This window comes from Phalacrocorax carbo, chromosome 6, assembly GCF_963921805.1.
Source record: "Phalacrocorax carbo chromosome 6, bPhaCar2.1, whole genome shotgun sequence".
Lineage (NCBI taxonomy): Eukaryota > Metazoa > Chordata > Aves > Suliformes > Phalacrocoracidae > Phalacrocorax > Phalacrocorax carbo.
The window spans coordinates 46,257,390-46,280,577 of record NC_087518.1 but is presented as its reverse complement, the minus strand read 5'-3'; the positions used below and the strand labels follow the sequence as shown (position 1 = coordinate 46,280,577).

At 38.1% G+C, this 23,188-nt stretch overlaps 1 protein-coding gene across 4 annotated transcripts; it reads left to right on the top strand.

Annotated features, from left to right (window-relative positions):
• Nucleotides 1-1,200: 1,200 nt before the first annotated feature.
• Nucleotides 1,201-22,903, top strand: LOC104042607 (protein zyg-11 homolog B). 4 transcript variants are annotated; one of them, XM_064455075.1, is made up of 15 exons: nt 1,388-1,547; nt 7,368-7,533; nt 10,236-10,990; nt 13,619-13,759; nt 14,995-15,171; nt 15,339-15,403; nt 16,037-16,136; nt 16,218-16,268; nt 16,901-17,062; nt 17,170-17,217; nt 17,847-18,044; nt 18,137-18,189; nt 18,825-18,922; nt 20,922-21,122; nt 21,889-22,903. In XM_064455075.1, the coding sequence occupies exons 1-14, from the start codon at nt 1,491-1,493 to the stop codon at nt 21,101-21,103; spliced, it is 2,253 nt and encodes a 750-aa protein (XP_064311145.1). In that variant the 5' UTR covers nt 1,388-1,490; the 3' UTR covers nt 21,104-21,122; nt 21,889-22,903. The 4 variants fall into 4 exon arrangements, with proteins under 4 accessions (XP_064311146.1, XP_064311145.1, XP_064311144.1 ...); XM_064455076.1 differs by lacking the exon at nt 1,388-1,547 and adding an exon at nt 1,201-1,321 and having other exon boundaries at nt 20,922-22,903; XM_064455074.1 differs by having other exon boundaries at nt 1,389-1,547; nt 20,922-22,903.
• Nucleotides 22,904-23,188: the final 285 nt, after the last annotated feature.

Genomic DNA, 23,188 nt, shown 5'->3' with positions numbered 1-23,188 from the left:
AGAAAAAAGGGGGTAAAGACAAGACATGGGTGATGCTTAGGCTGGAGTGAATGACTGAATTTGTTAACAGGTATGGAAGAACAGCCTGGAAGCTCAAAAAGACATTAGGAGGTGGAAGAAACATGGACTGGACTAAGAATAACAGTACCAACCCCGCCCCCCTTATCGAAGCTAATTTCTGTTTCCATAATTATAGAAATTATTTCTTCTAAACAGATTAGATTAAGTGGTTAAATTTAGAACATGTGGACTTTTGACTCTGTTCTTGTCAGATCCTGAGCACATAATTTACTTTCTCTACATCAACACCCTAAAGAATTGGGACTATAACTGACCTTTGACATGTAGTCCTTAAACAGGCAAAATTGTGTTTGATACTGTTTGTAGAATATTTTGTCATCTTCTGATGGTGGAAACACAAATGATTTTAGCAATTGTTCCTTAATTTTTCTGTGTTCTGCTGGTTTGCAAATAAATATTATTTAAAGCTGTTGTACATAAAATCAGCAATTCCTGAAAACGTTTAACTGTGAACTCCTTATAATTTCATTTTACTTGGACAGGGTAGTTGCATCACTCTTTACTTTGTATCCAGAAACAAAAAAGGACTTTATTCTTTTTACCAACAATCCATTATAGTATGTATTTGTTAGAAGATGGGTTTTCATCACCACTACCATATCTGAAGCCTGAAATTATTTTGTATAAAAGCTTAAGGCAAAACTCCTCTCCAACTTGGAAGCAGGAGCCAAAACCTATTGTACTGGAGCAGATTATTATTCATATTACCAGAAGAAACTAGTTTAGGCAGGAAACAGATTTAAATTACAGAGGTCGATGTGTGAGCAACAAGCATAATTATGAGGTTGAATTTCTGGTCGCGAGAGGTTACCCAAAGACAAGGAACTGCTACACATCTTCAGCCCTCAGCAGCCTCTGCTCGGAGGTGCTTCGGTGTCATTACTCCGAAATAAAAACAACGGGGCGTCAGGGAAGGTCTCACACACACTATAGCAGGCAAGACCAGTGCGCTTTGTTGAGTAGGCGACCCTTCTCCTGACACTTTACGCTTTGCATACTTAAACCTGGATTTTAAGGTTCCCTCTCACCCCGAGAGCCAGCAGCCCGTGCCTGGCGCGGTTCCTTTAAGGGGGGCGGGGTTGGCGCTGCTTCTCGGCCGGCTGAGGGAGATTCACTTCCAGGTCGGGGGGTTAAAAAACGGGGGGGAGGGGAGAAGAAGGAAAAAAAAAAAAGGAAAAAAAAGGCAAGCTGCGGGACCCGGCTGGCTGGGCGCTCCCCTCCGGCACCCAGCGCCGCGATGGTGAGTGAGCGCGGCAGGCAGCGCCGGGCCGAGGAGCTGCTGCGGGGATGGGCTGGGGTCTTGCCGTCGCTCCGGCGGGGGCAGGCAGGCTGCCCCGAGCTCCGGGGTGACACAGCCAGGCGGAGGGGAGCGGAGGCGAAGCGCCACCGCCTCGGGAGAAGGGGCCGTGATGGCGGCGGCGCGAGCTCCACTCTGTCAGGCGCGGGGCTGCCGCGCGCCTGGACAGGTGAGGCCGTTGGCCGGAGCGGACGCGAGGCGGGCTCCGGGCGGGCGCCTGTCCACACTGCCACCCCCCACGTTTCCCCCCCCGCCCCCCCACGGAGCTGAGGGACAGACCGGGGAGCGACCCGGCGGCCGCCCCTTCCCCTCATGGACACCGCCGTGCAGCCCTCGCTCCCCTCGCCCTTGTGTAACCGCTGCGGCCGGTGCCCTGCCGGTTATGTAAAAGGGGCGATCGAAGCCCGGGCGGGGGGAGGTTCGAGGCCGGCGCGATGCGAAGGGGCAACACTGCTCGCTGCGCCACAGCATCGCCACGGCGCCGCGAGGGTGAGTGATGGCCGGCCCGGCTTCGTTGCCGCTGGCCGGCTGTTCTCGCCGCAGCCGCGGAGTATCGGCTGCGGGAGGCTTCCCGCCGCGCAGGACCGGGGGCAGCCCGGCGGGTAGAGACCCGCAGCTGGCCGGCCTGAGGGGCAGGACCGGGCACGGCCGTCTCTGTCTCCTCCAGCTCATCCCTCCCCGCCACTCCGGGTGCAGTCCGGCCCTCAAACAGAATTTTTCGCACTGGGGCTTCCTTTGCCCAGGGACTGTCTGGAAAAAACTGCCACCGAAAGCACGGGTTTTGTGGTATGCAGGGTTCGTGGGCCTTGCTGATCTTGTATTGTGTAGTAGCATGCCTTTACTGGACGGAGCTGGCCAAGACCGGCGGTAGAGAAACAGCCCTTCTCTGTTAAAGACAGGCTTCAGAGCAGAACATATGGGTGCTGTTTTGATTGCTGCTCTGTTTGAGAGATGAGTGTGCATATTTGCTTTTAAAGGACTAGCAGGAACTACCTGGATTATCTAGTCTCATCCCTTGTTATTAAAAGCCTAATTTCATTTAATTCCCTAATAAAGTTTATTTATATTTTTTTTTTAAAGTAGGTACCTTTTGCGCCTGCTGTTCTATTCAGTGGACCAGGGTAGAACTTCATTGTTGTTTTGGAGCTATGTACTGACATCTAAATTTATGGCAAAAATAATTCATGGTACTTCTATGCACCTTTGTTGCTGTGCTGGCGCTGCTTCACCTTAATAGCTTTTTTCCTTCTGTAGTTTTTATCCACTGTGCTGTATAGGCGGCATTAATATCTCTCACCTTTTGATCTGCTAGGCTAAGAAAAGCTGGTTTTGTTTCCTACTCCCAACACTTTTTACCCCCAGAGTATTCTAGTAGCTGCCATGTTCCACCTGAAATGGTGCAGATCTCTCTTAACATAAATAGCCCCATGAGATCTCAGAGTGTCTTGAAAATGACATAATACATCCTTATTTTTGCATGATACTTCTGATACCTCCTTTGGCAGCCTCACATTGTTTTCTTGTGGTTAAGCAAACCATTCAGGTTCTTCTCTCCAGTCATTTCTAATTGATGAACTCATATCTGAAGTTCTTGATGTTAATCTTGAAATATGTGGCCTTACTACATAATTTTAATGTGGCACTATTTAATTTTAAACCTTTCATGATCTCTGCTAACTTTGTATCGCTAGCAACTTTAATCACTATGTTCCCACTTCTGCCAGAATAGTTAATGGTAAATTTGAATTTTGAGCATAATCCTTCCTTGAGTCTGTTTATTAAACTGCCTACTTCTGTTAATTCCATTTAATTTAAGTAGGATGATCATAAAGCTTTCTTTGTAACATAGATCACTGAACTGTTTATTTTTCACTGCTTTTCCCATCCTTTATTAGCACTGAGAAGAATTTTGATGACTTTTACTTGAGTTCCTATTTCTTGATCGTTCTAGGAATGTTCATTTTAAGAAAGTAAGTAAAGTGTTGGGGCTGTGGAGAGGTGGGAAACAGTGAGAAACATGGTGTGTTCAAGACCAAAGATTAACGCTCTAATTTACATCTTATTTCCTGCTAACTTTCTGAGAGAAATAACAGCCACAATTTGAAAAGTCGCTTATCCTGTACCACAGCTCCTCCTTTGCGATTTCAAAGAGAAAAAAGCAGATGGGCCTGGCATACAGAGACCTTACACATTTGGGTTTGTCATACTGAGTCTGCAGTTGGGTATAAAAATTGGGGGGTACATCACAGAAGTGGTTGTGTTGGAGCTGAAATTGGTGTCTGTCTTAGAGTCGCAGAATATCTCAAGCTGGAAAGGACCCATAAGGATCATTGAGTTCAACTCCTTCCAGTGTTTTAGACTGGTTTATTGAGGGGGGGAACCTACCCATGGGGAAAAAAAAGGTCTGATTTTCAATGAGTCTGAGACGCAAAGTCAAAAGGAACTGAATCTTTCAGGTTGGAGTTAGTAGGATCACAATACCTGTAGCAAAAATGTCCCACACAGCAGTGGAGTTTACTTTTTCTGCAAAGTTAGATTGGAATTACTGATGGAAAACATCAGTTAAACTTCTCTTTTTTTTTTTTAGTTATTGTTATATAAGCTGGTGGTTGCATGGTAGTGGATTCTGTTTTTTATACTCACAGTCAGCCAGTTAATCTAGGCATAATGTTGGGTTTATGATTCTCTAACTTACTCCAGGTATTTTAAGATGTCCCCTTAAGCTCTTTTTAATTTTTAACTGCATTTTGAAATGTAGGGTAAATATATTCTAGCAATATATTGAAGTTGATTCAAGGACTTTTAAAAGAAAATGTGGAGGATAGTGTTCTCTGTGAGAACCTTCCCGACTGCACTAGTGTATGAGCTATCAGCTGAACTGGGTAACGTTGTACTGAAGTCGGTATTGCATTTCGGCCCACCAGTGTATTGGATTACTGTTAGATGCCAGTAGCCATGCAGTTTACTCCACCCTCACCCCCCAGATATTTTTCTGTTGTTTGCCTTGGTTATATTAAGCACTTATAAAGTAATTTTTTAAAGAATTAATTGAGATAATCCTTGAAAAGCCCATCTATGAAAATATTCTTCTTTTTTTTTTACTATTCCATAAGCTAGTTCATTTTAGATGTGTGACAATACTCTTATTAATATGTAACTAATGAAGACACCCAGACTTGCATTGTGTAATGCGTAATTCTATGTTTTAGGGATTTTATTTTTATATTTATTTATTTTAATAGAATGAAAGAAACCATGAGGTTACATGGAAGTATCAGATAGTTAAGAAGGCTATGAAAAAGTCAAATATACATAATGAAAGTTCTACTGAAATATTGCTGAATGGTCGTTATTAAATAAATAAAAAAAATCCTGTGCTATGGTTGACCCACATTTACAGTGTCTCATTAGAGTATTAGAACAAGGAAGTGAAATGAACTGACAACAAATGCGAGGTTTCTTTTCAAGTTGACATTCAAACGCATAGTTAGAGGAGAGGAACCACTGAAATCCTAACCTTGTAAGAGCTTAAATACAACCGAAGACTTTTACTATGAGGTCTTTAACTGGGCGATATTCTCTTTAAGTAAAGAGAAGTTGAGAAGAGGAATGCTGCTGGCTCACATAAAAGGTTTACGGGCTGCATTCGTGCTGTTCTATTTCAGTAGCAGACAGTCTAGGAAAAAGTTTTTATGATGCTTGTCAAGGAACTTTATTAGATATAGATAAAAATGTTCCGTCTATCTATGCAGGTTACCTCGGGAGCCTTCGTTAGGTGTGTTTCCTCAGCCTTTTTGCAGCAAGTTGAAGAAACGTTTCATATGTCTCCTCTAACTGGTATAAGTGGCGCTAATAAAAATGAGACTGTGTTGTTTGCAAGTGTAATTGCTCCCTCCTTATGGAATTTTTTTCTTTATTTTATGGAGATGTCCTGCATGAACACCTAAATGGTTATTTTATACAGAAATTAAAACTGTATCTCCAAATTATGGATAGTCCAGTTAGAGATACTGGTTGAAAAAATAGTTTTCTGAATCATATGCTAGCAGCCAATCTGCAAAGCGAAAAATTCTTGGAGTTTGCTCACTGATATATAAAAGTGTTTTAGCTTTTCTGGCAGAAATTATGGAACAGTGCCAGAAGGAATTAAGAGAGCCAGTATTCTGGTTTTGTCATATTTATGCATCAAATTAGAAGCATGAGATCTACTGGGAGATGAGGATGTCTCTGCTTCAGTGAGAAAAATTTTCATATGTCTTTGAGTAAGGATTCTGGTTTTTCTTTGAATCAGAAGCTGTCATAGAAGTCCTGGGCATGTGTATTAATTTCAGGTTAAAGTTGAAAATAAAAACTTCCTCCCTCTCCCTCAAAAAATGTACTATTTTAAACTAATTAGTTTTTTCTGTTTAGAAGTATTTCAGGCATTTTTGCACATTGTAAAGAAACAAAAGATGGTAACAGTTCCAAATTCTGTCCTTCCTTTTCATATCAGCTTAAGACTGGAGGCAGCCAAAATTGCTGTTTTCTTGTAATGTGAGCAAGCCATGTCACAAAATAAGTCCTGTTGCTTCATCAATAAAATGTAATAATGAAGCTTTAAAAAAAAAAAAAGAAAGAAAAATTAAGCACTTAACAAAATCAAGTCAAAGGAATTGAAAGTTCCATGTCAAAAGCTGCAGGAAGAGCTTGTATTTGAATAATTTGGAGTTTCTGGTTCCCAAACCTGTACTTAAGTCTTCAGGAGCTGTTAAACTGCAGTCTTTCATTGTTGTCAATACATGATGCATTAAAGATAAGCTCCATTCCATCTTTGCCCCAATGTGTGGTACCTCCTAGTCTTCAGATATATAGAAGGCTTACTTCTGTCATTTCCTTATATATTTCTTCTATATAACCTTTTATATATTTCTGTACATTGTGGTGAGCTTATTAGGCAAATGAAGCAACAGAAGAGAAGTTAAATGAGCTGGGAAAGAAAGGTGAAATTATCCAGAACGTTCAGTATAAAAGGCAAGCTACATTTTTTTTTTTTCCTGCAGATGAGATCTGGCAACAGTTGATGCTGTTATTTTCAAAATTGTCTGGGGGAGTATGTACCAGTCACTCAGCCTTCTTTTGTGTCGTGCTGGGGATGATTCACAGTGCTGCGAGTCATTCTTTATGTTGATTAATCTGTGTGACTGAAAACAGTAGGCTATTATTAGACATTGGATAGAAAAACCTTTGAGATTTTCATATATCAATGTACAATCTCAAACTCTGAAGGAAAAGTTTATATTCTGCCTTGTCCTTTGTACCTGGGGTTCTACTATAGATGATTGCAGGTGCTTAGCATAGAAAGGAGGAAGTTGGTATCTATAATCAGAAGAGATATGGTAATGGTCATTACTTTAATTCCAAGTTTGTGTAGCAATGTAATAGTTCTTTTTGAGTTTCGTGTTTTGATCTGAAGCTCTAGCTGCCCTTTTTCGGTATCAAAAATTGCTCCGAACAATATGTGAAATTTATCTACATTTCTCATGTAGGTTGGTAGTAGACTTCATATGTGGGTTGACCTAAATGAAAGATTAAAAGAAATAGTTTAAATCAAGAAGCAAAATTGTGTTTAAATCTTCTTGTAGTCTAGTCTTGATTGATTAATTCCCATTAGACTTCATAAATTCAAATAATCTATCAGTAGTTACTTTTCTTTCTCTGTGAACGCAAGCAGGGCTCAAGCACAGCAGGCCAGACTCGATGTGGTGCTGGGGGTGACTGGGGAGGGCGGCTGCCTAACAGTTTGGCCAGTCGTTTATTGTGTGACCTGACTTACACATTTGGGTGGTTCTAAGGGGGACATCTTTTGTAGTATTTGCCTGTTCCAATGAGGATAAGACTAACAAAAAAGGATGATATGCCTAAAAACAACATTATAGAGGAATGGAGGATTCATAGACATAGAGTGATTTGACTAAATCTCCTTTGTTTCATTGTGTTTTGCATATGACAGGAGGAAGCTTCACCTCATTCTCTACTTGATATCTGTTTGAATTTCCTGACTGCCAACCTAGAGAAGTTTTGCACAGAAAGGCAAGATGGAACCCTATGCTTGCAGGAACCAGGAATGTTTCCTCAAGAAGTGGCTGATCGATTGCTGCAGACAATGGCATTTCATGGTAAAAACAATTCTTAGTGGGTCATCAGTGAAAATACTTTAGTGCAATGTGATGCTGCAGTTCTGTTGTATTTTCTAGTCTAATCTCCTGGTGCAGCTGTTAATACTGTATTCCTTAATCTCGTAATACCGAATTTCTGTTATTTTGGCTTTTCCACAGCTTCAGCTGAAAGTTGCATTGCTGTATAGGTAGTTCTAAATAGAAGGTCCTTTGTCTTGGGTTTATGATTTTAATTTAACGTTCTTTTAATTGAATATTCTTTAATAGATCTTCTTTCAATCACTTTTAAAAAAAGATTTAATTGATTCAAGTATTTCTAGCAGCACTCGAATATCTCAGTATCTCCCACAGAGCAGTTAATTTTCTTTACTGTGTGTCCTTGTGATTAAACCAGGAAATAATCTTACCATTTTCATTAAAATAATTTCTTATCTCTTTTGGCACTTTGTTGAAGTGGAATTATTTGCTCAAAAGCAGTCAGTTTCAATAGTAGTATAAACATATCTGAAAACCACATTGCGGTGTTCTTACATTTTAGGTACTGGCCTATCATGTTCTCTGTCAGAACATCTTTGAGAAGCTGCTTCCCTTTCCTTTCCTTGTTTTAAGGATGACAAAGGAGAACGTTGTGTGAATAAAAGCTTCTTAGCATGAAAAGAGTGAACATATAGATTACCCTAGAGAAGAGGCAGGAGACCCATTCCTGGAGACTATTATTTAGAGATAAGACATTACTCTAGAAAAATTACTTTGAATAGACCAAGCACCCTATCCTGTAGGTGCAGATTTGACTGGGTCTTACAATGCAAATACTCATGTTCTAGTTTTCTCAAGTTGTTCTATTCAGCTGTAACAGAAGGAACGGCCCTTAAAAAAAAAAAACAAACTCAAACTAAAAAACCCCCACGCAAAAAAACACAAACCTAAAAAACCTCTTACTCTTCAACATATATTACTTTCTGATACGCAATTATTTAAAGCAGTCCCAAGAAATCAGATTCAAGGAAACTGAATTACCAGAAACTTGTTACCACTGCTAGTGGTGACGAAGGTTGTCAGACATGGAAACTTCACACTGTGTGAGGGTTCAGGATGTCAAAAAAGTGTGTGGCAGGTAAATAGGGTGTGGCTAATGTAGGCCAGTGAGAAAGCCTACCTTGATCCTTAAATGAAAATGCTAGCAAAAATTAAAAAGTAATTTGGCAATACATTAACCAAATTTTAATTATTTTTCACATTTAATTTTTCTGCTGGGTGCCAATTGTTTCACCCCATATTTTTGCTTTCTCTGCAAACGAGGAATGCCCAACTACTTGGCCAGAAATGCCTAAACCATTTACTATAAGGAAAAAATTTTTTACTCTTAGGGTGGTGAAACACTGGCACAGGTTGCTCAGAGAGGTTGTGGAAGCCCGATCTCTGGAAACATTCATGGTCAGGTTGGATGGGGAGCAACCTGATTAGTTGAAGATGTCCCTGCTCACTGCAGGGAGGTTGGGCTAGATGACCCTTTAAGATCCCTTCCAAGTCAAACCATTCTATGATTCTCTTTAGAAAGGTCTGCAAATCTTAATATTAATTTGACTTTGTCACAGAGGCAATTACTAGCTCATGATTTAAATCCAAACTGTAGTGGCAATGATGTTTTTATTCAAATATATTGCATTTTCAGTTTCTTTTGTATGTTCAGTATGCTTGAAGATAGGAGATAAAAAGCGGGAGTGTTGACTTTTATAACCCTCGAGTGAAACTAGAAGGCCACGTTCTTCCTACTCTCTGTGTGCATGCTTGTGCAACTATACCCTTCTCATTTGGTTTTCTCTAAAGCAGCAATCCTTCTGTTGATAAGATACAAATAAGAAATCTTGGTGTTTTCAACATGTTTTGGATAATCCTGTGCACGGTACTAAATGTATTATTTCAGTTAGGATATTGCCAGTATGCTACAAGAGAAAACTGCTTATGCAGTCTTGCTACAGAGCAAAAAGATAATAAACTCAGACAAGATTGTTGCATTTCCTTTTTTCATTGCTGCCTTTCTCTCCTTTCCACCCTTTCCTTGTCCTCCTCTTTCTCCTCATTGAATCACTTTTTGGGTTTCTTTCTCACATTCAGCTTGTTTCTGAGCAACACTCCTACCTTCTTCATGGGGGATATGTAGAACAACTTAATTAGCTTAGTTTAGTGTATTGATTCTACTTATGAATTCAATCAAATGCTAAATTATTCAATTGAGTTAAAGGAAGATGAGAACTGGTCATTGACTGCTGGTGCTATCTGGAGGTTAATGGAACTGTGACCAGGGAAGAATAACTTTCAGAAATTTTGAAATTCTATTTTTAGCACATTTCTAGCCAGTTCAGTGAGAAAATCCAGAAAATGCAGGCAGCAGCCTGAATGGTTTTGAATCATATCCACATTTTATTTATTGCATGTTCCATGTTCTGAACCAAATAAGTAATGTGTATATACTATATCTTTATTTATCTGTCCTATTCTTAAACCTGGCATTTTCCAGAAGTGACATCATAATCTTAAAGTGGAATCTCAAATATAAAATTTTGGGATCATGGCATAATGATCCAAGACAAACTACTTTGCAATTACTTTTCTTTGTTAACACTTTGTACCCTTTGGGTTCTTAAAAAGAAAAGCGGTGTTCTGTAACACTGGAGACAAACACTAATGCTGTTTTCCAACAGGGCTTCTGAACGATGGAACTGTGGGCATCTTCCGAGGCAACCAGATGCGTTTGAAACGAGCTTGTATCCGGAAAGCGAAAATCTCTGCTGTGGCTTTCCGGAAAGCATTCTGCCATCACAAGCTGGTAGAACTTGATGCTACAGGGATGAATGCTGATATAACAATTACGGACATTATAAGTGGACTTGGCAGCAATAAATGGATCCAACAAAATCTGCAGTGCCTCGTGCTGAACTCACTAACTCTTTCTTTGGAAGACCCATATGAGAGGTGCTTCTGCCAGTTGTCTGGGCTTCGTGCATTGAGTATTACCAATGTTCTGTTCTACAATGAGGACTTGGCAGATGTTGCTTCACTTCCTAGATTAGAAAGTCTGGATATATCAAACACTTCTGTCACTGACATAACAGCACTCCTCACTTGCAAAGACCGACTCAAGTCTTTGACCATGCACCACCTGAAATGCTTGAAAATGACCACAACCCAGATTCTGGATGTTATAAGAGAACTAAAATACCTGAATCACCTTGATATTTCAGATGACAAACAGTTTACATCAGACATAGCACTTCGTTTACTTGAACAGAAAGATATCTTGCCTAATCTTGTGTCTTTGGACATTTCTGGAAGAAAACATGTTACGGATAAAGCTGTAGAAGCATTTATTCAGCAACGGCCCACAATGCAGTTTGTAGGACTGCTAGCTACTGATGCTGGCTACTCAGAATTCCTAACAGGAGAAGGAAACCTAAAGGTTAAGTGGGGGAATTAATTTTACTGGAAAATTACAATGTGCAAGAAAAATAGAACTAATCATTTGTAACAAATGTGTGCGGGTGTTTCGGAAGGAGGCTGTAGGTACATTTTTTTACCTGTTAATTGTAATTACTGACTTTATGTGAAATTCCTTCTTCATTCTGGCACAGAAACTGCTAAATTTGCATAATACAATTGTAAGAAGCATCTATTTTCTGTGCCTTTTCAGTGAGCCTTAGATCCTGATTTAACATATCAGACCCAAGAGAGTAGAACTTTGTCTAGTCTGAAGTAATTTACTGGAATAATATTCTCTGGTTTACAGCACATACAGCATAAGGCAGCAGTAGGTAAGAGGTGGAGGTACAATTTGAATAAGCTTTGAGCAATTCACAATTAACCCAGCAGATACAATAAAACTTAATAACTGAGCTGCTGTTGTACTCCATCACCGCTTCTGTTACAATATTTCTACCCACCTTGAAAGGTCTTTGGTGATGACCATGTAAGAAGCAATTACGTAGGATGAAAAACTTCTTGAACAAATCCTAAATTACCTAGCCCCTTAGCATGAGATGATGTTTGCTGAAGTGCATTTATTTATCTGTTACTGCCAGGCAACAAGATGTTTGTTCCATGTTCTGTAGAATATGCATGCACTTACTGGAGAACGAGCCTGTCCTGTCCTGCTATGAAGGGGTCAGAATTAAAGAAGAAAAAAGACATGTTTTAGACATGTCAGTGTCAGTGGTATATCATCTTTGACTCTGTGGTTTTTTCTACTGTGCTGTGAAGATGATGGAAACTGCAGAGGGAATGAGGAATAGTTTGCATAATGTGTCCATAGTTTAGTCTGTCTTCTGTGCAAGTTGAGTTTTGCACTTCAGTTTTAAAATTCAGAATGCTCTTGTTGTTGGCAAGTGAGGTAACACAGCTACACAGTTCTACATTTTTTTCTTTTTCCTGGAACTTTAGACAGTTGTTAATGTCTGAGTCTCTTGAGTACTTTAGTTGTCACAGCTGATAGTGAGTTGTGTGAATGTTGAAATGTGTTGTTGGAGAAAGCAAGTTCCCATTTGGCATGATTGATGCATGGCATGAGGAAATTATACCTCATGCGTGGTATAAAACAATTCAATATAATCCTTGCTATTTAGAATATGTGCTTCATAAAAGAGACTGTGCTCTGAAAAGGCAGGAAAGAAGGTGGTTCTAGTACTGTGAAAATAATGATGGACTTGTAGCAGTGTAGTTAGCAAAATGCAATTTGTTTCTTTCTCTTTTTTTTTTTTTAAGGCATAATTGTCAAGAAGAGACCGTAGGCAGTGATAGGGGGGTTTTGTACCTTTTTTTTTTGTGACCTGAAATTCATTCGTGACTATACTGAAATATTCAGCTGCTTAGTCTAGATACTGCTAAAGAATAAACAAGACGTAACACTTATGGAGACAGTAGAAGTAAAATATTACTGACTTTACATCAGTCCTGTGAAATTTGATTATAGAAATTCTTGAAAGATTAAACACTAGGCAGACATTGTAGTTGAGAACATGAAGCCAAGTGGAAATTCTTCATATAGTATATAATTGGCTGCAAAACGTGTCAGTAAATATGATTGCCCTGTTCTAATCAGTAGAGAATATAAAACAAAATCTCAGATAGTATTAGTTCTCTCAAGGCTGTAATATATTCCTGATCTAGCAAGTTTTGAAAAATTTAGCTCTATACAATACAGGATGCATGGATCGTGACACTTCAATCTATGAACATTTGCTTTTCTTTATGTGACACATTGAGTAGAACAAGTTCTGCATACTTCCCGAAGAATTTCAGAAAACAGTGATTGCAGCAGTGATCTGTTAAGTAGTAGGACTGAGGAAAAAAACATCTACAGTTAATCAATTTACAGTTAAAGTAGATAAAATATATTTAAGTGGGAGTATAGCACATTAGGAAGTCGAAAAATTTGCAGCCAGTTGCTGATTTAATATTCTGAACTTAAGCTCCTATTAGTCAATAACTCATAGCTTCTAATGCAGTCTTCACTTAGCTCATTGTTTAGTTTTCACATGTATAAAAAGTCTGGTTTTAAGAATTACTTCTTTTGCAGAGAGCATGAGTTTTTTAACATGGTGCTGGAAGGCTATTGCTACAGATACAGCTTGTAGGAAACTTGATGTAGAGAAAGAATGGAATTTTTTTATTTATTGTCAGAGCTAGAACCCAGAGCCATAAGATTTTCAGCCAAAATACCATTTTCATCAGTTTATCGCCTGCATTTGACAGAACATTCAGTTACAAATAGTGCTTTTAGGTATTTGGTGCATTCATAAGCAGCTTTTGTTAGTTATGAAGTGCTACTTTTACTTAGTTGTTTTATACAGTTCTGCTTAAAGACATGACTGAAGTCTAATTTGGCTTATGATGTGGATTCTTCTTTATGAAAAATGTTTGTGGATTTTGTAGTTCTGGATTAATATGGCCAGATAAAGTAATCACTTGTTTGCTGCAGGATTTGGCTAAAAACATTACCATCTTTGAAATAGAAACTTTGCACTTTTTAAGAATAACATTTTTAAAGTAAAATGATGACATCTTGAACTAAATATTATTTTTCTGTTCATAGGTGTCAGGAGAAGCAAATGAAACTCAGATTTCTGAAGCACTGAAGCGTTACAGTGAACGGGCCTTCTTTGTGAGAGAAGCACTCTTTCATTTATTCAGTCTGACTCATGTAATGGAAAAAACAAAGCCTGAAATTTTAAAGGTAAAATAATAGTTTTGATTATTGTCCTGCATTGTTTATTAAACTAAGCCCATCCCCAAAACCCTGGTGTAAATTATTTTATAAGCTTTTACATTCTTTGGTTGTGATTTTTAAGGTTAAAATTTTAATGTTGGATAAAAACTAACAACTATTTAAATAATAGTGATGTGGAAGCCCTGTAGGTCTTTATGTTAGCTAAAATTGATCTGGACTAACATATAGTATATAAATTTAGTAGCATCTAAATTATTTTTTTCATGTAACTTTGAAATGATAGGAAATTTTCTTCAGATGCTGAATTCTGTCATTATAACATGTGTACTGAGTCAAATCAAAGGCATGTCTAGTGGTATTCCCCAGGAACAACAGTGCCTTCTGCTGATGCTTAAAAGCAGTAATAATAAGGAAGGCGTTCAGTGATATTCCTCTCTACTGCTGCCTTCCAGTGTGATAGTAAGTGAATAAATATCATTAGTGTTCTATATTGAGCTCTAACTTGGAAAATCCTAGAAACTTCCTTAGAAATACATTCTAGGCATTGGCTTTCCATGTCTAGAACACCAGAAATGGTTCAATTTTTACTGTGATCATAAAAAGAGGCATTAGCAGGACAGATGATTTTTGTTTTTTTCTATCCTCTCTGAAGTTGAACAAGTAACCTTGATTTTGTTGGCTTCAGTATCAAAAAGGCTTTGGCAATCAGTAATCAACAAGAAAAATATTTTGTTAGGTGAGATCAGAATCAACATAAATAGCCAAAACATAATTGAGGAAGAAGGTGTGAAAAATACATCCTGACCTAGCAGCTTGAGATGTGATCTGAAATGGCTAGTCACCAAACAGCAAGCCACTACATCATTACCATTACACTGCAAAAACTCTGTCCTACCTCATTCATCTCTGGAAAGGTTTGGTGATTTTTATCCCAGTGTGTCTAGCAAACCTTGGATCTTTCTAGGAATCTCTTGCGTTCTGTGCAGCATCTTTGAGAAGCTGCTGCAACCAGTGCAAAATGACTTGAAGAGACAGAAGTTGTCAGCTTTGAATCACTGAGCAGAAGGAAATGTTCTTCCTGAGAATTAAAATCACACCAGATGGATTTTTCACTTAAGTAAAAGGGAGGCAGAAATTGGGTGCTGTGAGTCATTGTTGTGGCCTCAAGCAACAGTGGTTTGCTCTTGGGTGTATGTGCAAACATGTTACTAACTAATGTGGGCAAAAATCTTGCATTTCAGCTTGTGGTTATTGGAATGAGAAATCACCCCCTGAACTTGCCTGTGCAGTTGGCAGCAAGCGCATGTGTCTTCAACCTAACCAAGCAAGATTTAGCAGCAGGCATGCCTGTGCGGCTTCTGGCCGATGTCACTCACTTGCTCCTGAAGGCCATGGAACACTTCCCAAATCATCAACAGGTAGAAGATGAAATTTCATTATTTTCTGTAGGATTCTTTGTCTCGTGGATCTTACAGAAAGTTTCTCCATATACTATGACCTCATAGAACTATTTTTAATGATTCATAGCAAGAAAGTATTCTGAAATATATACATCTCTGAAGTAATTCTTTTTAATTTCTTGTAGTTGCAAAAGAATTGCCTTCTCTCACTATGCAGTGACAGAATCCTTCAGGATGTTCCATTTAACAGGCAAGCTTTATATGTCAGTTACAATAAATTGTAGCATTGCAGAATATTTTTCTTTGTTGTGTGTTCCTTCAGGTGGCATGTTTCTGGTCTCAGTTTTGCTCAGTTGAATTCAGCACACTGGAATGATTTAATTTGACCTATATTATTTTGGACCTGTAATTCACCGCTGAATATAGGTCTGGAAAAAATCTTTTGGTATACAGGTATTTTTTACTTCACCTGGGTGGGTCCATCACTAATTGTGTGTAACAGAAGTTGGGATTCTCTAGTGAGCTATTGGATTGCTTTGTGCAGGGATTTTTCTACTTAGATGTTTTGCCCAAATGCTTTGAAGTGTGGTGGTCTGATGTTTCAGAAGATTGTGCAAAATTTTTCTTCCTCCTTTGGAAGTAATTCCTGTACGCTTTGAGATATAATGAGAAGTAGGAGACCCTAAGCAAACGACTCAAAGCTGACTGAGGCTCGTGCAACACCTGTAACTTTACTGTATATTTCTATGGTTTTTTTTGTATGAGGCATACTTCTTCGAGTTTATTTTGTCTTGTATGGATTTCTGATGTGTTGTCTGTGTACATCTTTCTTTTAGTAAAACTTAAGAGAATTCTGAAAATTGAATTTATTTTTAACTTCCAGGTTTGAAGCAGCCAAACTTGTTATGCAGTGGCTGTGTAATCATGAAGATCAAAACATGCAAAGGATGGCTGTAGCTATAATTTCCATTCTTGCTGCAAAGGTATGAAATTTAAGCTTTGAGGTGATAGGATAATATTTCTGAAGTCTAAAAATTGTTTATATGGGTTTGTTTGTTTTACAGCTTTCAACAGAGCAAACAGCTCAACTTGGTGCAGAGCTCTTCATTGTTAGGGTAAGTCAGATACTTTCCTGACAGTCAAAAATACCCTCCTCTCCAGCTATTCATGCTAACGGTATTCCTAAAGATGCAAAATAAACATAAGTAGATAGAATTCTAAGAACACATTAACCTGTGTTCATTTGAAAGTTCTTTAGAAGAGAAAATCCTAGAGATTGTGTTAGACATAATACCAGAGACAGTGGCCATGAAACATATTAGCATAGATTAAAAGCAGCCAAAGTGGAAAAACTTGACACAAATAATACAAAGTAAAACAGCAAGACATCTCCTGATTTGTCTTATACAATGGATTTCAAAAGATGCTCAAGAAGAGAATATTTAAGTAAATGGTTAGTGCTGGGTCCAGAGTTCTGTGGATGGCTTTGTGCCATCTGTAATGGTACTACATATGTAATTACGGTGAAAACAAGGGAATTCCTCGAGCAGACAGCCATGCTCAAAGGGAGGTAAAAAGTTTAATAGCTGTTTTATTTTGTATAGTCTGACCCTAAACATGTAGATTTTTACTCTGCATATAAATGATAGCTATGAATTACCCCAGTCAGTGCAGAAAGAAGCAGAGGAGCTAATACATTTTTTTGATATGCAGTCATAACTGGGATTTTTGGATTTTGGTTTTCCAGCAACTTCTACAAATAGTTAAACAGAAAACAAATCAGAATCTTGTAGATACTACCCTCAAGTTCACATTGAGTGCACTCTGGAACCTCACTGATGAATCTCCAACAACATGTCGGCACTTCATTGAGAATCAAGGGCTAGAACTTTTCATGAGAGTCTTAGAGGTGAGGAGTACAGTTTTGGTGGTGGATGATCAACATAGTTTTATAAATAACATTGTTTCAATAATAAGCATAAATGGTTACCTATGGTTTGTTTCTTTTTTCCACAGTCTTTTCCATCGGAATCATCCATTCAACAGAAAGTTCTTGGACTTCTGGTGAGATGAAGGGGGAAAAAAACAAGCCTGAAATATATACCTTTAAAAATAGATTTATTTTTTTTTTACCCCTATGTTAACCTGAAAATTTGCCTAATATTTTTACATTCTTCTTTAATCTTTGTAGTGTGCATTGTTCACAATTGAGATTGTTTTGGACTATTTTACCAATTCTCCAAAAACACTAGTTGTGTTGAAATTGATGGTTACAGTAAACAAAAAGCTTTTAACAAAGGGCAGTGAGTGAGGCTTCAGATGAGTCAACATGCAAAAAGCAGACTGAAAATCAATGGAATTCAGAATTGTGCGCCGCTGCAGTTTTCTGAAATTGAGTGTGTTCTGAGAATGTTAAAACTACCCTTTAAATTAGTGTAATCTGCATGCTAACGGCCTGAAATTACTTATGAGAAAACCTCTTTGTTTTGAGGCAAATTTCCTGCATTAGGGTGGAAAAGTCTTCAAAAGCAAAAGTAGTATTTTGGCATCTGCTGGTCATCTGGAAGTATGAAGATCTCATCTTGGTGTTTATACATGTTTACTTGCACAATGTAGTTCATTTATATGTTTATCTCCCTCATATTTTATTCTTTCTGTTGATATTTTCTCTTTCCTTTTTTTGCCCCCTCCAGAATAACATAGCTGAAGTTAAAGAACTCCATTCTGAATTAATGTGGAAAGACTTCATAGACCACATCAGTAAATTATTGCACAGCGTGGAGGTGGAAGTTAGCTACTTTGCAGCAGGGATTATTGCTCATTTGATATCTCGAGGAGAGCAGGCCTGGACATTAAGTCGCAGCCAGAGGACATCTCTCCTTGAACAGCTGGTACAGAAATGATGGTGAATTTTATTATACTCTTTACTAGTTTTTCAGTGTTTTTATTTAACAATGAGTGTTCTTGGTTCTGTATTTTGCAGCATTCTGCCATTTTGAATTGGCCAACCCCAGAATGTGAGATGGTGGCTTACAGGTAATTATTGTCTTGATTTAGAGTTTGGAATATACACTGAACTAGATTTAAAACTTGTTCCCAAAGCAGAGTGAGGTGCTAGCCAGACATGGTTTTGTTAGGTGGAAAAACACCTATCAGCTTAAAATATACAGCGTGTTAATTCTCCCTTTGTGACCAAAAAAGGTGAGGGACTCCTGTAAAAGAAAAATATAATGTTGTTCTGCTTGCTTTTCTATTAATGGTATTAAGCTGCATGTCTAAAAGACTTGGACACAAAGATGAACCAGTAAGGTTATATTGGCTAGCACTAGGTTCGCACACTCTGTCCTAGATAAAGAAGCTTGAGGCCAAAAAGTACAATTAGATAATTACTGTCCATCTAATCCTTATAATTTCCACTGGTGTTACTGCTGTTTTTAAGGAGCAGGAAGCATCCAAATGCTATGGTAAAAGCATACCACATATCCACTATATATGATTTTTTGCTAGTAATTGACTTAGACATTAAAAGGCTCGCCTGCTGCACCTAAAACTCAGTTTATGAAGTGTCTCTCCTTGTTAAGCCTGTAGCTGAATGAGTAGACAACATGTGACTTCTGAGTAATAATACCTAGTAGTAAAGTGAGTTGCTGTTCCTCTCCTTTTTTTAATAGGTCTTTTAATCCATTTTTTCCACTACTTGGCTGTTTCATGACACCTGGTGTCCAGTTATGGGCAGTATGGGCAATGCAGCACGTCTGCAGCAAAAATCGTATGTATTAAGATAATATTACCCTTAAAATTCTTAGCATATTATTCACTAGCATGAATGGGGAAAAATAAAAATTCCTAGAGTATTCACTCCTAATCCTTTAAAGAAACTATGTTTAGGTGTTGACTAAATGGGGCAGGAAAAGATAGTAATAAACGTTCATGTCTGTCTTATTTACTTGAATTTTACTGTTAAATGCAGAGTATTGCAAAATGTGGACATGTGTTACATTAACTATGTTTTTGACTTGCACAGGAGTTTGTATTCAGAAAAGTAAATAATTAATAATGGACAACAGATGTCTTCTAAATCAGGAGCAATGATTTTAGTAGGTAGCTATCTCTTACTATCAGAACAGAAGTTTTAGGTAATCCTCATCTCTAATCACCTTTTTGCAATAACTTGCTGTGACTTGAAGGTCAGTTTCTTAATCTATCTTTCCCATCTGCAAAATGAGAACACTGACATCTTGTTTGTAGAATGATTTGAGAGCATCTGATGAAATGCACAAGTGTTGGGAAAGGAAATAAATCCCCTGAGTGTACCTAAATGTAAGACTGGACAAACCTTCCTGGCTTTTAATGCTGTTGGGTTTTTTTTGACATAAATTTGTATGAACTGAGTATTTGTATGACCTGTGTGTATTATTATTAACTTCTACCAGATATAAAGCAACTTCCCTCTCAAATGTTAAGTCTTTTCTGTGCCGTTTTTTTAATCCTCTTGACAGCAGTTTATCTGTGCTTGTTTGTCCCATAAATCACTATTTCTACAGTAAAAAGACATCTATTCAGGACCAAACAATAACATGTCACAATATATAATTGCATATAGAGTACTGTTTTCCTATTCTTCATAGAGCTGGTAACTGGAATGAGACACTCTTCCCAGGGTGCCCTGTCCAGAGGTCTGTGAGGACTTCTCCCATGTTGAATTAGGACTGTTCTGATGAAGTTGTTTTACTGGTCAGGCTCTGGATAAGAGTTTTTATTAACACCCTGTAATTCTGTATTAATGAAATTAAGCAAGCTTTCTCCCCCTCTTTGTGCCTTAGCCCTGTTAACTTAGTGTGGGCCTATTTTTTTCTATTTATTTTTAGTGTTTAGTTTGTGCTACCCTAACCTGTGGGCTTTCAACATGCCACAAGGGTTTATATTGACAGTAACTAACTGCTCTGTAGAATGGAGATGCTGGGCACACTTGCACAATGTACTCCTGCTTTGAGTTCAAGACAGTATTCCTGAAATCTAGTTTTGTTAGTAGTTGGTGCCAGAAGCTTCTGGACAAAGTTGCAGAGAAACTAAATGTTTGGTAGCAAATGTAGTAACCTACTCTGAGGGAAAGTGTGTTTAATTCTGAAATACGGAGATTTATTTGCAGGGAGGATCTTAAGCTTTTGATGCTTGGCACCAAGAAGGCTTTTTGTTCTGGAGAAGAGATGCATTTTACTTTGACCTCCTCTTTTAGGTGTGGGTGAAAAGTAGTCTGGAATTAATGGGCTTGGTTTTTCTTGTTTATTTTTTTTCTCCTTTGGCTGTTTCTCTATATCACGTCCACCACAGTGAGCTAACTTAACTAAAATATTAGTAGCACTCAGTAAATGATCCCCCGTGAAATGATTAATGTCAACATTCAAACAACTCTGGTGTTGCTTCACTGAGATGAATGGTGAAATTGGGCACGTCTGAGGTAATGCTCTGTGGATTGCATTACAGTCATCCTGACCTTTTTGTAACAACTTCTGAAGCTTCTGTGTTACATTAAACATATGGCTCTTTTTATAGCTGGTCCCTGCATGTAGTAATACTGAAGCTGACGTAGGTGTGCTTTCAACTTTTAAAAATCCATAATGAAAGTAGAATGTGCACTTTGGGGAGTGTTCTAAATGCTGCCTAGTCTCGGAGATGAAAGTGGATTTCAATTAGTGTTTACAGTATCTACTACACTTATCCTAGATACTTTTTTGTTTTTACATTCCTTTTTTTAAATCTTATTACAGCTGCCAGGTACTGCAGCATGTTAATTGAAGAAGGTGGTTTACAGCATTTATACAACATCAAGGAAAACGTCCAGACTGATCCACATGTCCAAAGGATTGCTATTGCCATCCTGGATAGTTTGGAAAAACACATTATGCGTCATGGGAGACCACCTCCATGTAGAAAACAGCAAACCAAATAAACCAAACTGAAAGCTGCAGGTATAGGAGTGTAAAGTATTGTATCTGTAATAATTCTTTCTGATGTGTGTGTAGTTGGAGTAATTTGTAATATAGTGGTCACCATTAAAGTGATTTGCTGATAATTGTGGTACCCAGAACCATATAAACCTTTGAATGTCAGCTTTAATGGCAACCACATATGCAACTTGTAAAGGATCACTGCTTGAGCTGGTCACACCTGTAGGATTACTGCTGGCCACAGAGTGACAGGACTTGTACAGAACAATATGCGTATCTGAAAAAAAGACTTCTAGGATATCTTGGTTTGTGACTTCTGGGAGAGAAAGTTATTTCATCCATATGATTGCTGTTCATAACACTGTTTACCAGTTTGGTATTTGACTAGAACTGTGTGTGGTTGTGAGGTTCAACACTTTTACGGATTAAAACAAAAGTACATGCATGCAGGTTACAATGAGACTTGTAACTAAGGCGACCAAAATGTCCATTGTCTCATAATGCTTCTAAACACAAAGGGGTCTCCAGCTTCCTTTTCCTTTTGCCTGCAAGCTGTGTTCCTCTGTTTTCCTTACTGCTAGAACAGTGCTTTTTTTGCAGTTCCACTCTCCTGAGTCCTCCCTACTCTTAATAAGGTGGGCACTGGTATTGTGTCAGGGAAAGGGGAAACCTGCTAGAGTAAAGCAATAGAAACAGGATTAAAAGCTTGAGATTTTAAGCTTGATCACAAGAAGGGGTTTTTGTTGTTTGACTACTTCTGGTTGTGTATGGTATCTTTCATTTTTAGAATACTGATCGGGCAAGAAGAAAGCTCATTACAGCAAAATATGGACTTGTCTTCATCATGAAAGGGATTGCATGTCTTCATATGAGGCCCAGGATATTTGGTCACCTTATTTATAAGAGACTAATGATTGCTCTGTTGTTTTCTGTAAATATTCTGTCAGTATTGTGCAGTGAATTATATTTCCAAGTCATCACAGTGCAAAATATCACCCAGTGTTCTATGTAAGCCCTGTGTCAATTTCATTGTTTTGTGGAGTGTGAAATTTTACATAAAGATGCTAATTGTAACCAACTTCTTTCTTGGTTACCTATGGGTTTCAAATGATGTGTTCAATGAAACATATTGCACAGTGTAGAGATGCCTGATAAAATACAAGTGATGGAAGCAAATTGCATGTCTGTTCAAATTCAGTTTTATTTCAGGTATTGTTTTTGTTTCTGGTTAGTCTCCATATTTCCATGGCAACTGGTTGATATTCAAAGACTCTATGTAAATATATTGCTAATTGAGTTTAAAAAGAAAACTTATGTTTAGTAGTCTACTAGCAGGGATGGCTTCTTTATGATGACCATACTATTTTTAACTCCTTCCCTCTCCCAACTCCCATCCTTCAAATAAAAACATCACTTCTAATCTTCAATAATCTACTTCTTGTGTATTTCAGCAACTTCAAAAGGTACTGATCCAGTATTTTAATCAATGTTGTGTAATTGCATTTTGTACAAAGGTATAACTTGGCTAGCATCATTTTCATGTGTGTATCTGGTTATATGCAGTTTTCTAGATTTGGAAAGAAATTAAAGTGGTCGTGGCTTTGAATTATGATGGTAGTTCAAAAAATGAAAAATGGCCTGCAAGCCTTTACCTACCACCTTTGAGATGTCTGCTATGGTACTTCTGCTGCAAAACTTATGTTAAATGAAATGGAACATGAAACTTGTCAAAATTGGTGTTAATAGAATGAATATAAATCAATTGCTACAAGATTTTAAAATAAAGATGATGCCTCTCCTTACAGTACTGGTTTTTCCTATAACAGGAGAACTTATTGAAGCATCTTAGCTAAAACTGGGGGGGCAGTGGAAAAATCTACTACATGCAGGACAAAATGAATGTGAAGCTGTCACTTCATGAAGTTCTGCAACCAGGAAGCACAGAAATTGTAAATTATTTTTCCATACCCTCCTTGTTTTGTTCCCACATGCTTCAGGCAAACAAACACTGAGCAGAATTATTTTAAGCTGAAAAACATGAATACCTAACAAAGTATAAATCCATTAAATTTACTTGCATATACCAG

Excerpts from the sequence above, each read along its gene's own strand:
- LOC104042607 (XM_064455075.1), top strand. The coding sequence starts at position 1,491 with ATGGCGGCGGCGCGAGCTCCACTCTGTCAGGCGCGGGGCTGCCGCGCG. Across the intron at positions 17,063-17,169 it reads TTTTCATGAGAGTCTTAGAG|TCTTTTCCATCGGAATCATC; the intron begins GTGAGGAGTACA and ends TTTTTTCCACAG. Across the intron at positions 18,923-20,921 it reads GCACGTCTGCAGCAAAAATC|CTGCCAGGTACTGCAGCATG; the intron begins GTATGTATTAAG and ends ATCTTATTACAG.